At 39.5% G+C, this 15,924-nt stretch overlaps 2 protein-coding genes across 4 annotated transcripts in view; one reads left to right on the forward strand and one right to left on the reverse strand.

The window, feature by feature from the left end:
• lrrc49 (leucine rich repeat containing 49) overlaps positions 1-9,598 on the reverse strand; it is a 24,719-nt gene extending 15,121 nt beyond the window's left edge. The window contains exons 1-9 of one of the 3 annotated variants that reach the window (XM_077713330.1): positions 9,470-9,598; positions 8,676-8,808; positions 5,427-5,489; positions 5,293-5,356; positions 5,069-5,179; positions 4,882-4,984; positions 3,937-4,140; positions 3,011-3,077; positions 546-689 (exon numbers count right to left, since the gene is read on the reverse strand). In XM_077713330.1, coding sequence (XP_077569456.1) covers positions 546-689; positions 3,011-3,077; positions 3,937-4,140; positions 4,882-4,984; positions 5,069-5,179; positions 5,293-5,356; positions 5,427-5,489; positions 8,676-8,738 — 819 coding nt within the window. In that variant the 5' untranslated portion in view covers positions 8,739-8,808; positions 9,470-9,598. Of the gene's footprint in view, positions 1-545; positions 690-3,010; positions 3,078-3,936; positions 4,141-4,881; positions 4,985-5,068; positions 5,180-5,292; positions 5,357-5,426; positions 5,490-5,931; positions 6,106-7,303; positions 7,383-8,675; positions 8,809-9,469 lie in introns of those variants that run through there. The other 2 variants (XM_077713329.1, XM_077713331.1) reach the window with 2 other exon arrangements.
• Positions 9,175-15,472, forward strand: larp6a (La ribonucleoprotein 6, translational regulator a). The gene is made up of 3 exons (XM_077713332.1): positions 9,175-10,036; positions 13,446-13,644; positions 13,726-15,472. The coding sequence occupies exons 1-3, from the start codon at positions 9,315-9,317 to the stop codon at positions 14,842-14,844; spliced, it is 2,040 nt and encodes a 679-aa protein (XP_077569458.1). The 5' UTR covers positions 9,175-9,314; the 3' UTR covers positions 14,845-15,472.
• Positions 15,473-15,924: the final 452 nt, after the last annotated feature.

Here is a 15,924-nt window from a genome sequence, read left to right on the forward strand (position 1 = left end):
TTGTTTTTTTTTTTAGTCCTATTGTTTTAACTCGTCAGCAATTCACACTAATAGTAGACAACAGCACCCCATTGGAATAGTGAATACAGTAATCCCTCATTTATCATGGGTTCACTACATTGCATTTTTTTGTGGGGGACATTTTTTTGAAAAATTCATTAAAAAAAAACGCTGAAAATTGCCACCGGAATACTTTTTTTTTTATAATTAGGGGTGACCCTACTTCATAGTTTTTGTTTATTTTGGTCATGTTTGGTCTTCATTAACCACAATAATCGAGGGATTACTGTATTAGCTATGACACATTTGTAGCTGAGGGAAAGGTTAGAAATGAGTTTAAATTCCTTATTGGATTGTAAGAAGGAAGTATTTATGTGGGAAATTAAAAGGCCTGTTCTGACATGTAGTCAATTCAATTTTTAATGCACAAAAGGAGCTCAAAACCACGGATGAATGCCCAAAAACCTTCATTGCACGTTGATATTTTAGGACAAAATCTTGATATATTAAAAGAAGATAACATTGAATGGAAGAAGTTTCCTCACCATCAACGAGATGCAGTTGTAGTTCAGGTTGAGCTCTGTCAAACAGTCCAAACCGGCTAAGTTCTCCACACGGGAGATGTTGTTCCCAGCCAGGTTCAACACTTGAAGTTCCTTCAGATGGCTCAAGTTCTCCATCTTGGAGATCTTTCGGCGAAATAAAGAAAAAAATCATTAGTCACGCTGGGGATGGGTGATTAAGAAAACCTCAGAAAAACATTGATGGATTATCATCTAAATCACATGTGTGTGAAAGTGGCGGCCCGGGGGCCAAATTTGGCCCGCCGCATCATTTTGTGTGACTTTCTGTTTTAGGATCAAATTAAAATGAAGAATGTAGATGTATATTAAATTTCATGATTACCCCCTTTTAAATAAATAATTGTAATTTTTTAATCATTTTTTTCAGTTTTTTTAGTCCAAAAATAATTTTGTAAAATCTAAAAATATATTTAAAAAAAAAAGCTAAAATGAACATTGTTTTAGGATCAAATTAAAATGAAAAGTATAAATGTATATTAAATGTCTCCATTTCCCCCTTTTAAATCAATAATTGTAAATTTTGAATCAATTTTTTTAGTTTTTTTAGTCCAAAAATCATTTTGAAAAATCTTACAATATATTTAAAAAAGCTAAAATGAACTTTGTTTTAGATATAAAAAAAATTGAATATTCAGGGCTTTTAATCCAGTTATTTTAATCCATTTATTAAAAAAATATCTAAATATTATATCTAAAATGGTCCAGCCCACCTGAAATCAAGTTGACGTTAAAGCAGCCCTCGAACCAACCCGAGTCTGACACCCTTGATCTAAATAAAACAACTTTCAAAACCACATTCACTAATCTAGAGTCCAAAACATTGAGTTGGCCATTTATAATGTATCTTGGCTTAGTTGCCTTAGTAGCTAACTAAATAATACATACTGTAGGGTTGGAAAAGTCCCTGCTTAAAAGCAGTAATACCATGCATGACCAAGACTCTCAAATCTAAGATAACAAATCCTTTAAATTTAATGGACAGTGACCACCACGTCTTTGTTGGGCGTCTCAGCGGTGGTCCTTGGCAAATAGTACGGGTTCAGTTTTTTTGAGAGTGAACGAAGCGTGTGGTAGAAGCGCTCGCGTCAAATCAGCCGAGTGGAAAGATTTGCGTCCTAACTCGCTATTCCGACGTGTCGGGTCACATTTGAAACTCGGCTGTGGATAATCCAGGCTGATTCTTGTACATCTGAGATGAATGTCAACTTTAAGGATTTACAGTTATTTGACAAAGTATCTACTCTTCAGTTCTTCTTTTGAGAAAAATCAACGGTCCGAAGATGAATTTTCTAAAAAGCTTATCCTCACAAGGGTCACGGGGGGTGCTGGAGTCTATCCAAGGTAACTATCGGCAGCCAGCCAATCGCACGGCACGAAGACACGGACAATCATTCATGCTAAACACTCATAACTAGTGGAAATTTAGCATATAATTAGCTTAGCATGCATGTTTTTGGGATGTGGGAGGAAAACAGAGCACCTAGAGAAAACCCACTCTAAACCAAGTGAAGAGCGACCTGGGATCGAACCCTCGACCCCAGAACTGTGATGCTGACGCGCTATCCACTTGTGCAATCCTCTCTTTAACAAATAAAAATGGAAGGATTTCAAATTTTCCATAGCTTCCTTTAATTTTCCTCTTATGTCAAGACATCTAGTCGATATTATGAGCTAAAATCAATGCTGAGTTCAAAGATGGCGCTGTACTCTAATTATTCATTTATTCAAACTGCAGCGCGTTTAAAACCAGAGGGGGCTCGGGATTATACGACCTCTGGTGCTGCGTAGGTGGCGCTGTGGCGTCAAACAATTAAGATGACCATTAGTAGTCCGTTTTGTCATTATCACTTGCCGGGGGGACCAATGAGAGCATCCCGTTGGATGATGAATCATGCTTATTTAAAACAAGGACTCGATTTCACATTTTTTAGATATAATGTTTAGATTTTTTTTAAATAAATGGATTAAAAGAAATGGATTAAACGCCCTGAATATTCCGTTTTTTATAGATCTAAAACAATGTTTATTTGAGCTTTTTTTAAATATATTTTGATTTTACAAAATGATTTTTGAACTAAAAATACAGGAAATTGATTTAAAAAATGACAAATATTGATTTAAAAGGGGGAAATCAGGAAATTTAATATACATGTATACTCTTTATTTTAATTTGATCCGAATTTGATCGGGCCACACAAAATGATGCGACGGGCCAGATTCGGCCCCCGGGCCGCCACTTTGACACATGATTTAGAAAGTCTATGTGGAAGTGAGCATGAAAAAAATAGCATCATTTCCAGCAATGTTTGCCAAAGTAAATGTAAATGTAAACATTGTTCAAATCCTATTTTTTAAGCATTTTAGTGTCTATTTTCCTATTTGTGTGTATCTGTATTGTTTCATTAAAAAATGAAGGGTTGGGTTACCTGATTGTGATGCAAATCCAGGATGTTGAGTTTAGAAAGGTTTTCAAGGCACGATATTTTATGGATCCTAGGGAAGAGTGGTCTTAATTAATGGCACAAATTTAAGATATTAAGTTGTTACTATGATTTTTTTAACATAACTGATAATTTCATCACTTTACAAAATGGACACAACTTGATAACATTGAGCATTATCTCAGAATTAACTACATTTTACGTCAAGGGTGTCCAACTGTTGGTTTGCGGGGCCACAATTGGGCCAACTATAGATCTCACGTGGGCCGGACAGTTTACTTTTGGCCCAAAAAGTTAACTTACTGGCCGTCATTGACGACATGGGAAATTGCAAAAAGTTATACATTGTAATAATGGGAAATAAAAATGAATATGAATATAGATTAAATTTGAACTATTAAAAAGGTTAAAATCTAAAAGATAATGAGCGTTAAGTTATATATGAGACTATTACAAGATTCAAATTGTGTTCATTTGACCACAACATTTTTTTTGCGTGATATTAGGAGGTTTTAGTCATATTTGGAGAAAATTTAATAAAATTATGCAATTAAAAACATGATATTACTTATTTTGCATCACTCAAAACACAGACATGAACTTTTGGTGACATTAGGTCACTGTAAAAATATATTTTTTGACTAATTTTGGAGGTTTTTGTGATCCCTGCTGATAAAATTTGATGAGAATGAATATTGTTAATATAGGCCACATATTTTTAATTCAAAAGACTTTCCCTTGAGATTTTTTTTAACGCAAAAAGTGTGACCCAGCTCCAAAAAGTTTGGGAAACTGTTCTAGCCCGCGGGCCATATGTTTGGCATCTTCATTTATGTCATCGTGGGGGTTAAAATGGTGACAACCACGATAATGCTTAAAGCAGATTAGCATAAAAACACAATAAAACCTACTTGTTATTGGCTAAAATGAGGATTCGGAGGGAAGTGAGTGTTTGGATGCCACTCATGTCATCAACGTTGTTGTCGTACAAGTTGAGGATGACGAGCTGCCTCAGGAGTGACAAGTGACTGATGCTAACGATCAGGTTGTGCTGCAGGTTGAGCACTTGCAGGTCATCCATGACACCCAGCTGGGGACACTCATCCAGACAACACCTGCATGGTCAGTTTAAAAAAAATAGACGAAATATGACAGGTGTTTTGCATTTTATGGGATCTGCTGCCCTCTAGTGGCTATATTTGTCATTACTACAAGGCAAAACATGCTAACTGGGCATTTTTGTCAGAAATAGATGAGAAGAAAACAAGTTTTTAGCATGTTAGTAATAGAGGCTAACATGGAGCATGAATGCAAATGATTTTGAGATGCAGGACTACGTCAAAGTGACCCACTAAAACAGGGGTCGGGAACCTTTTTTGACAGAGAGAGCCATAAACAATTCATATTTTCAATTGTTATTCATTAAGAGCCATACTGGGAATTTACCAGAAGAAAATACATGAAAATGCGTGCATTTTTAGTCATTTAAATGCCTTTAAAGTAGAAAAAGTCTCAGGATTATGTTGACAAAATTGTTAACCTGATGCTAATCAATGGAATGCATGCATGCAGAAAGGTTTCATTAAAAAGTGGAATATTAAAGACGTAGTGTCCAGATTTTAGCTCACAGTTTAGCGGAGAGCCATAAACACCTACCGAAAGAGCCACATGTGGCTCCCGAGCCATAGGTTCCCTACCCCTGCACTAAAAGATCCAACTGAATTCTCCCTGGCGTTTTCTTTCTTTTTATTTTAATAAAATATTTGTGCCTGTGCAAAGATTATCCTTATAGAAAATGTCCTTAATGTAGCCTATAATATTTTTTTATATTTTATATTAAGACAATGTGTACCTACCTGTCCAAGTCAATCCGTTGAAGAGTGGATGGTGAATTGTCGGAATGGAAGTTAATAATGGGGAAAGCGTGGGTGGCACTAAAATGATGTGATGTGGAGGCGCCTAAACAAGATGTAAATGCGTTTATGAGGGAAAAATAGGCAGACATTTTCATGTAATATGAGAATTTGTGGCTGTAATGTTCACCTGCTGACTTGGTGGTGGAGTATCTGGCCCCGGCACTGTGAATCGGCCTCAGAGATTTGTTTCGGGCCTCGTTTGTTAAAACAGGAATTGTGGGTAGACTGCACAGTAAATCTACAGAGGGATTGAAATATAACACCGTCATTGGTGATATTACAATACAAAGATTTGAGACAATAAATAGAAACTAGTAAGTTGTTAGGATTGTATTTTTTGTATTTGTTTACCTGTTTGAGGAGGACTTCTTGTAAAATTCAGACATGGGTCATATAAGCAATAAAGAGAGGTGATCTAAAATATGAATGAGAATAATTTGACAATAAAAACGATGATATTTGGACATTTGGTGGTGTTTTCTTACCGTTTGCTGGCTTCTCTCTGGCAGGGATTTGACCATTTTTGGGCGCAACTTGCAGCTATTGACCTTTAGGTAAATAAAATTAAACATAAAAAAAGTTAATCATCTTGGTTATAAAAATAAGCTTAAAGTTTATTCCTATATTGTTACCTATAGTGATAATATAAGGTCATTTGTATTTTACTATAATCACTATCGACGGCAATAGACGTCTAATTTGGACGTCTATACACAACAAAGGCAGAGAATGAGTTAAATTCTTACTTTGCAAATAATGGTTTTAGCACTGAAAAAAATCATTTAAAAAATATTAATTACTCCCGTTAAGGATTGTAGATGTATTAAGGTTTTTAAAGGTAATAATATTTAAAATCCAGTCGTGCTTTTTAACCATCCCCAAATTGTCGAAAGTGCTGATGACGTTTTTTGCTAACTTTTTGGATGATTAATTTCCTCGTCAAATTAAACAAACTAAGAAGGAGGAAAACGATTGAAATGCGTTACTTACAATTGGAGAGAGAAAAAGTACATTTTGATTGTCGTTCTTGTTTTTCCGTGTGCGCCCCGACTCCATTTCCTTAGCTTGTTAGCTTCGGGCTAGCATCCCAATGGAAGCACGGCAGGGTAAAAATGAATCAAATGAGGTATAAAAATCATCTGAGACGTTTAAATTGGCTCCTGTTAATTTTATAACTAACCCTAACCCTTAAACTTCGAACTATCGCAAAAAGAGAAGCGCAAGATCGGTTGTCATGGTAACCCCGGCGTTGCTAGGAACCGTCCGCCATACTTCCTGTATGGTTACAAAAATAAAATAAGGGGAATTTGGGTAAAGGAAGAAAATTGCTAATTATTCCGAAAATGTATAAAAATAGCTTTTAGCATTGTCATTAATAGTTCGTAAATATGCACGTACACACGACAGAATAAATAAACATGTTGACATGCACTCGAGTGACCTCTGTGACCTTTTCAACTCCATGCCTGCAATCTGATTTTACAGGAATAACATTCTATGTGACCTGTATGAAAGTGGCGGCCTGGGGGCCAAATTTGGCCCGCCGCATCATTTTGTGTGGCCCAGTAAAGTAAATCATGAGTGCTGAATTTCTGATTTAGGATCAAATTAAAATGAAGAGTATGTATATTAAATGTCCTGATTTACCCCCTTTTAAATCAAAAATTGTCATTTTTAATCAGTTTTTCTGTCTTTTTAGTTCAAAAATCTTTTTGTAAAATCAAAGAAAAATTATTAAAAAAGCTCAAATAAACATAGGTTTAGATCTACAAACAAACTGAATATTTAGGTCTTTTAATCCAATTCTTTTAATCCATTTATTAAAAAAAATTCGAAATATTATGTTTAAAATGACACTAGTGAGGATAAAGCAGTTCAGAAAATGAGATGAAATGTTATTTATCATTACAATTCAGGATTAAACATGATTCTCATGTAAAAATGTGATGATTAAAATTGGAAAACTCAGAATTTTCCACAAAAATATGCAAATAGTATATTTAAATATGTATATATTATATAAATAAGCGGTCAAACATATTTTTTACGCTAATTATTAGGATGTGTATTTGCATTTTGCCTACAGTCAGTCCAAAATGTATCAAAGGCAACTCCCACACAATGCCTGTCAAAATCTATTCATGAAAAACCAAAAGCTGGCACAAGTAGCATAAGAATTGGCTGTCAAGTAGTTCAGTGACGTAAATACCTATTGTCTGAATGTGTACGTTTCCAGCTGTGCCTCTTCACGCCGCAACAATGTTAACGCCACATATTTTTTCCAGCCATTTTATTAACTAAATATTCCCGGATGTTGTTACATGAAGATTTGACATTTATTATTCTGTTTAACAACCTTTACCTGATTCTTGGTAGTTTATGAATCCTACAGTTAATGTTTTTTATTCTTTCCACGCCTCCCAAGATGACATCATTGGCCCAGAAAGGTCAGTGAACCAAAGGATGAACACTGTGAAAATATTTACACAAGAACGCCACAGGAAAACATAATCATTTCACAATCACAAGACACTAAACTACATACATTCCGTGTTAAATTCTGCAATGAGTTAGGTTGGTTAAGTGTTATTCTAAATGTGTGGTGTAAAATTCTAAATATTAAAAAGATGCTATCATCTTCGTTAAGAACTGTCAGTCAAACATAAAGACACACACGCCTCTGCCACTTCCCATGTTGCTTTGGACACGTTTAATGTAACAGTGTGTACGGCATGTGGTGCAGAAAATGAGTCAGGCTGCCCACCAGCTGTGAGCCTCTCGTGCCAATGTTTGGTACTCAGGGTGTTTCATGCAGGAATGGTGACAGCTGATAAAACTATTATGAGTGATTGTCATTGTTGTCGAGTCGGAGGAGAAAACAGTGGACTGCTTAATGCCACCTGCATAAAAAAAATAAAAAAAATCAAAAAAAAAAAATAAAAAAATTAAAAATTAAAAAAAATAATATATATATATATATATATATATATATATATATATATATATATATATATATATATATATATATATATATATATATATATATATATATATATATATATATATATAAATATATATATATATATATATACATTTATATATACATATATTCTTTTTTTTTTTTACTTCAGTGCTGAGTTCTAGTATCAAGCGGACAGGGGAGTGGCTTCTGCTTGTAAGTTTCAGTTAGTATTTTCGGATTTTTAGGAATTTACAAAAAAATAATTCACAAAAAATAATATATAGTTGAAGCCGCGATAAACGAGGGATTACTATGTATATATGTGTGTGTGTTTGGAAGGCTAAAACAACATTATTGCTAACTCTAAATATGAACCCGGGCTCCTTCCATGGCCACTGGAAAATAAACAGTTTGCGTGACAACTATTACAGGGATACTTATATTTTCCTTTTGCGTAATGTTAGAGTCCATTCAAATTTATAGTTTCCCCTTTGATCCACACATGAGTCAATTTATGTGGCATGGAAGACTACAAATATACAAAGCATATCCTCTTTGACTGAATATAGCAGGCATCTTGGGACTTCTTTATGGTTCCTTTTTAATCAAATAAATATTTATAAAGCTAAAGGAACCATGTTAGAAAAAGTATGAATTCCTCTTATACTACATTTAAACAATTTATTGTGACAAAAAAAGTTTTGCATCTTCAAATTCTAAATAAAAACTGATTTATATACACATATAAAAAGTATAAATAGAATGTACTTACTCTGTATAGGTGTAGCTTTTGTTCCGACCTTCCCGTGTGTGCGTGTTCCCCCTGGCCTTGCATGGTTTTTATCCGGGTATTCCACTTTGTTGCCTCATTCGTAAACCATGGTAAGCTGCTTGACCACTCCGATCTAAAACAATGTATATTTTAGCTTTTCACATATATTTTTAGATTTTACAAAATGATTTTTGAACTAAAAACACAGAAAAAAAATTAAAAAAATACAATTATTGATTTAAAAGTGGGAAAATCGGGACATTTAATTTACATCTATACTCTTCATTTGAATTTGATTCTAAAACTGAAAATCAGCACTCATGATTTACTTTCCCGGGCCACACAAAATGATGCGGAGGGCCGGATTTGGCCCCCGAACCGCCACTTTGACACATGTGGAACAGATGTAAGAACCCCCTAACATTTGATCCCCCTTCCCCGAAAGTTGACTTCCAGGAGAGGCTGCTATCTTATTATCCAATTAGCAACTACCTGTCCCTTGTTAGGCCATTTCCCCCAATTAGTCTCCAGAACGTGAGTTCTATCTTTTTCTATTTAGAGACGCTCTGGTGCCCTCATCGTCACGACAGTACATCTGTACGCGATTTGGCAAAGAAATAGAATCAAAATCAATCAAGTATGCACGCTGTGGTGAACGCCTTTATGCATTGCCTCGCCTTTCTCCTGCCCCCCTCCTGGCTTTGTGTCAGTCTCTGCTTGTGGGCCAGTGAATGCGAAGAAACGTCGAAACGGCCCAATCCGAGAGCTCGATTACGAGCCACCAAGCCGCTTACATATGAGGAAGTAGCTGCAGTAGCCGAGTCGGTGCACGGTGGTGCTGCTCGTGCTGGTGGTGGTGGTAGTAGTGGTAGTGGTCCTTCCCCTGCCTCCTCCCCCGCTTCGGGCTGCCTCTCGCCGGCTCCGCAGGCCGCTCCGTCGGACGCTCGGCTCTGGATCGACGTCGCCCGGCAAGCCGTGGAGCGTGTCTTGGGAGCTTCGTGGTTCGTCCCCCGCGAGAGTAGCCGTCGAGCGGCGTCGCCTTCCGCCGCCCACCGCCGCTGCCTCCTCGACTCGAGCACCGACGCCGGGGAGAACATGAGCACAGCAGCGGGGATACCAAACCCCATTCCCGGCCACAACCCCGGACCCAGTCCCGGTCCCAGTACTAGTTCCGGCCCCGACTCGTGCGAGGAGGTCATTGCCGTGGATCGTCAGACGTCCCCGGAGATGGCAACGGTTACCATCACGGTGGCCATTCAGGCGGCTGAGGACGAGGAACCGGAGGAATTCTCTCCCGGTCGAGTCGACTTTATCGGCGGGAGCTGCAGTGAGGATGAATACGGCAGGCATGACAAGTCGAGGTTAGTGAAGGAGTCATGTCGCAAACAACTTCGGCGTTTTGGTGCGGTTCAAAAATGCGGTTCATTAAATTGGAGATGAAATGCCCTGGTATACTACAATGGGAATAATAATAATAATAATAATTTAAACCATTCAAAAGAGCTTTGTTGTAAATGGGCGTTGACATGTTAGATTTTAAGCATGTGAACTGGATGACATTTATTGTAGGTTTGTAGTTAAGGAATAAATATGACTAATACACATTTCCACCCATTTTAAATGTATATACACTTGAGAAAGTGGGTGAGTGTGATCAAATATATTAAATTTAGGGAATTAATCCATAGCCAAATACATAAAATTGTCTTTAAAATTCCCATTTTATCTTCTTTAAGATTAAACATTATAAATAGAATATTTGCAGTGTTAGGTTATTTTTTCCAAAAAGAAGTAGGAAAATATTTAGTGTTTTTCCTAGTTTTTTGATAGAAAAGATGAGCAAAGTTTAAAATCGTAGAATTAAGGGGTTTATTTACTATGTCGTGAATGCCTGATAAGGGGTTACAATGCCACCATGCAATATTGAATACATTTAATACTTTTTTGATAGTTTGAATATGCAACAAGGTATTTGCACAGAAAAAGACAATTTGAGTACTTTTGAGGGGGAAATCAATGTTGGTGATATGATCAACAAAGTTCTCACTTTTCCAAGTTTTTGAGTGCAAATAGATGTTTATTTTCCTGGATTTCGTGTTGAAGTGAAACCCACTTGCTCAACAGGTGTTGGCATGGCAGCAACTGCCAATCGACGGCAACGGAAGCACATGCAATCGTCTACACTAGCGGTGTCAAACTCGGTTAGATTCGCAGACCATGCTGACTAAATCTCACATAGGCTTGACTATTATTTTTGGCATAAAAGGTTAAAATATTTGCCACTATAATAGGGGTTTAGACGTCCACTCCAATTTCCAAATTAATTGGTTCCAAGACTATTTTTGTAACTTGAAAATTTCGTAAGTGGAGGTGTACTTTATATGTAAATTCTCTAATTCCTTCTACAGTCCTCGCACAACTCCCAACTAAACCCTATAAAATTGGTCAAAGTGAGCCTCGTTCGACCTGGGCTGAAAGCCGTCCATTTTGTAATACATTTTAGACTTTTACTTTGTGCCCTGTGTGTGTGTATCTATTAAAAAAATGGAATATTTAGGGGTTTTGATCTAGTTATTTTAATCATTTTTTACCTCATCTCATTTTCTGAACCACTTTATCCTCACTGGTCGCAGGGGGTGCTGGAGCTAATCCCAGCTGTCTCTGGGCTAGAGGCGGGAGACACCCTGAATTATTGGCCAGCCAATTGCAGCCCCTTCACGCTCACACTCATGCCTAGGGGCAATTTAGCGTCCAATCAGTCTACCATGCATGTCTTTGGAATGTGGGAGGAAACTGGAGTACCCTGGATGAAACCCATGCAGGCCCGGGGTAAACATGCAAACTCCACACAGGTGGACTGACCTGGCCCCCAATTAGTTTTTTAAATTAAATATTTAATTATATCTAAATGGTCTAGCCCACATGAAATCAAACTAACCTGTGTTTACCACCCTTGCTGTGTAGACTGTTACGGGACAACCAGACAGCTGAGGGAGATAGAGGATGACACCTTCACCTTAATCTCAACCTCCGCCTCCTCCTTTTCCCCTTGCGTCACAGTCTAGCTATTTTTAGACCGCCTCTTGAGAGGTTCCTAGTTCCTACCTGGCCAGCTTTGAGTGCTCGGAGGCAAACGTGGCCAAGTCCCTTTTGGGTTTATAGCACACACACAGTTCTTTGTATGTCATGTTGTGCCTTTGCTAGCTATATATACCTGGGAGAGAGAAAGCTAGAAGATTTCGATCTGTCTAGGTCAGGGGTGGGCAAATTTTTGGGCCCAGGGTCCACATTGACTTTAAAATTTTGACAGATGGGCTGGGTCAGCACAAGATATGATACATATAAAAAAGTGCATCCGTTAACAGTACATATGAAAGATAAATAGAAAAAAAGGACTAAAGTCTTTACATACTCATCACTCATCATTAAAGTATAAAGTACAAAGTCAAGTAAAAAGGAATGTATTGAGAAATATTAAAATGTCATTTAAAAAAAGATAGAGGGGCTGTAAAACACGTTAAACAAATAAGAGTGGACAGAGTTACTGCCACTGGCTTCTGCGTGACAGCGCAATCTTGGGTAAAAAAAATAAAACAGAAAAATCAACAGAAAAAAATAATATTTGGACAACATCGGTGGGCCGGATTAAAAGGCCTATCGGGCCGGATGTGGCCCGCGGGCCATAGTTTGCCCGTATCTGGTCTAGGTAGTATTTCTCACGGCAGACTGGACTGTATAGATTGGACGGAAATTCTCAAAAAAATCTGTTTTGAATTCATTTCCGTTTGTATAAAAGACTCACTTGATGATCAGGGCTTGTGCCAGCTGTGTGGTCATCTTGCCAGAAAGCCGAGGGAGGAAGGGGACGGTGGGTGGGTGGGTGGGTGGTGGGGACCAAGATACGATTGCGGAGGAAGCTGATGAGTCATCCTAACAAAAAAACAAAAAAAAATCATTCAATCCCCCCTCGCTTTTCATCTGTTTTTTTAAATGCAACAAACTTGGTGTGAAAAATTCCCATAGAGGAGGGGTGGGAGAGGCATATTCTATGTGGGAGGATTTGGACTCTGCAACTTTCAGATGGAGAGGGCTTGGCACCGAGACCCCGTTGCTGACTGTCGTGCTGCAGCGTGGGTGGGGTGGGCCGGGCTGGGGTGAGGGGGGGACGTGCAACACCGCAGTTTTTGCCAGCGAATTGTAAGCTGATTGTTTTGAGTGTAATGTAGTAAAAGTGAGCCTATTCCCACGCAAACATGACTCAACAGGTATAATGTGATCTTTCCTTTTAACTTCCGAGTCAAAATGATATTGAAAACTGAGTCATAAATGTTTGCATTATTATTATTACTGCATTTACTCGCTTTTGTCTGACAAAATAATGATGACCGAATCAAGGGTGCGGCTTATATGCGCATAAAAAGTATGAAACTGCAATTTGACAATGCCATGATGCAATGGCGTTGTGACTTCACGACACAAGACATTAATTTATTTGAAAATAGAGGCGAGATAAACAGATAAAATGCTAAAAAATGAGTTCTAAGAATGTAATTCAAGAAAAAAATCTTACCTAGGGCACTGTCGTCTTACCTAGTTAAACATGCTCTGACTGGCCAGATGTGAGGAACCTTGATTTTGAGATAAAACCAAATTCTACTTTTAGTTCCTCCTGTCATAGCTACTTTTTAATTAAAACACACCATGGATACTACCCACAATTTTCTGACCTGGTATAATAACAATTAAACAACTTTTACTGCCTTGCTACAGTGGTGCCGGGACTAGCGGCGGCGAGCTGGAGGAGGAGAGCTGGCAGCACCCAGATCCAGACCTCATTCAAAAGCTAGTCACTCAAATCGAGTACTACCTATCAGATGAAAACCTGGAGCACGATGCCTTCCTGCTCAAGCACGTGAGGCGCAACAAGCTGGGATTTGTCAGTGTCAAGCTCCTGACTTCTTTCAAAAAGGTAAGCAGCAACATTTTCCAATGAATTTACCGGCGGTCTTTTCGTAGAATTCTTGTGTAAACACAGATGTGTTTTGCGCAGGTAAAACATTTGACTCGTGATTGGAGGACGACGGCATTCGCCTTGAGGCAATCCAAGCTACTGGAGCTCAATGAGGAAGGCCGGAAGGTAAGGCGTAAGACGGCCGTGCCTGTCTTTGCCAGCGAGTCGCTTCCTAGCCGTATGCTGCTACTGAGCGAGCTGCAGAGCTGGCCGGAGCTAGCCCAGCTCGCCGAGAATGGAAGTGGCGCTTGTGGAGGCGGGAATGGCGCTGGGGAGAGTGGTGGTGCTCAGCAGGAGCAGCTAATGAAACTACTACTCAAAGCCTTCGGGACATACGGCGCCATCGCTTCAGTCCGCGTCCTCAAGCCCGGTAAGGACCTACCGGCCGACCTGAAGAGACTGAGTGGCCGTTACACCCAGCTGGGTACCGAAGAGTGCGCCATTGTGGAGTTCGAGGAAGTGGAAGCTGCCGTCAAAGCTAACGAGACCCTGGGCTGCGAGGATGGTGAAGGAAGCTCAACAGGTCTAAAGGTGGTCCTGATCGGCACCAAACCCCCCAAGAAGAAAGTCCAGAAGGAGCGGCATGGCGACGAAGCCCCCCCTACGGGAATGCGGAAGAGCCGCTCGCTTAACAGTCGAGTCCGAGAGCTCCAATACCACGCCGACGATTCGGCCTGTAGCTCTTCGGACACGGAGAGTACACCAACGTCACCCCGCCCCACCCGGAAGTCCCAGTCCTGCAACAAGCTGAGCCCCACAGCAGCAGGGGTAACCTTCCAGAACAATCACCTATCACCCCGCAACAGTCCCTGGTCCAGCCCTCGTGCCAGTCCTTGTGCCCAGCGCAAATCCCCCCACTCCCATAAATCACCGCTAGCTAGCCAGGGCCGGCTGAGCCCCGAACATGGACGCCGCTGGGCCGACTACTCGTCCGACAGCAGCCTGACCCCGTCGGGGAGTCCGTGGGTCCAGCGGCGCAAGCAAGTGGCCTCGCAGGAGAGTAGCCCAGTGGGGAGCCCCATGCTAGGCCGCAAGATCCAGAACGCAGACGGCCTGCCCCCGGGTGTCACTAGGCTACCACGGGGGCCCGATGGAACTCGTGGCTTCCATTGTAGCGCCCTAGCCGAGAGGGGGAAGACCGCCGCCACCCAGACTTGATGCGCGGAAAGCATCCTGCTCGTACCGAACCTGAGCTGCCCCCTATTGGACACTGTAGATCTATTTTCGTTGAGTGTCGTTCTATTTTTATACGGAATTTTTGTGTTGAAAAGTCGACATTAGCACTTTGCTAATGGAAATTTGAGTGGATTCAAGTCATTTACTGTTACTTTGGGAGAACGTACCATTATGTCAACCTAAGCAGGCCACACCCTTATTTTTATGCATTTTTTTTAAAGTGTTATCTTAATGTGTATTGATGTGAAGATCACCGCATGCCTCTTTTTGTTCAATTTGTCTCATTTTTACACGCTATTTAAACAAAGGCCACAACTCCTTTCACAGAAGCTAAAACAGTCTTTTAAGTTCACACTTTAATTTAATTTCAGGTCTGCGTTTGGCAGTAGGGAAGCTCTCCTTAAGCCATTTGTTCAGCATGTCGCTGCTTTTATTTATTGCATTTTAAAAAAATCCATTTTCTTTTTAATTCCTTTTGTATGAGTGAGGATGGGGAATGCTCAGGTCAGGCAGAAGAGATGCTACTACTATGTTCTTTCCCTCTACACCTGAGCTGGGGGTGTTTGTACAGTGCAAATACATATTGTGCGAATAAAGCACTGAAATGGCACATGTTTTTTGTGAATTTTTTTACTGTCATGATGACTGTGAAAATTAATGCATAATTAAGTTTGAGAAATCATTAAACTGGACCAGCAGGTTTAGCTAGCTACCCTAACCCAGCTAGTGTTAGACATAAAGTTTTAGCACCAGACCAGGATTGAGTGGGTTAATCCAAAAATGACTTATTCCTGATAAATTGACCCATAAAAAGCTCCAAGTCTCCCTCCCAAAGAATAAGTCCCCAGCGGACGATGAGAAAAACATCGCCAAATCCCGCGTTTGTCCAGTCATAGTAATACAAAAATGATTATTCATTCACTGATTGACAATGAGATGCGGACTGGTACATGACTGTCAGGAGGGATATTTTTTTTGGATTTCACACTCACCATCTTGGAATCCACATCGTCCAGACCTCTGAATCTGCTTGTCTTTTGAAGTTCAGACCATCTGTCTTCG

The sequence above is a fragment of the Stigmatopora nigra genome, chromosome 3, assembly GCF_051989575.1.
Source record: "Stigmatopora nigra isolate UIUO_SnigA chromosome 3, RoL_Snig_1.1, whole genome shotgun sequence".
NCBI classification, from domain to species: domain Eukaryota; kingdom Metazoa; phylum Chordata; class Actinopteri; order Syngnathiformes; family Syngnathidae; genus Stigmatopora; species Stigmatopora nigra.

What these genes read in the sequence shown, in the direction of transcription:
- larp6a (XM_077713332.1), top strand. Translation starts at nt 9,315, where the DNA reads ATGCACGCTGTGGTGAACGCCTTTATGCATTGCCTCGCCTTTCTCCTG. An exon ending in GGCAGGCATGACAAGTCGAG is followed by an intron (nt 10,037 to 13,445) that starts GTTAGTGAAGGA and finishes GCCTTGCTACAG; the next exon opens with TGGTGCCGGGACTAGCGGCG. An exon ending in TCCTGACTTCTTTCAAAAAG is followed by an intron (nt 13,645 to 13,725) that starts GTAAGCAGCAAC and finishes TGTTTTGCGCAG; the next exon opens with GTAAAACATTTGACTCGTGA.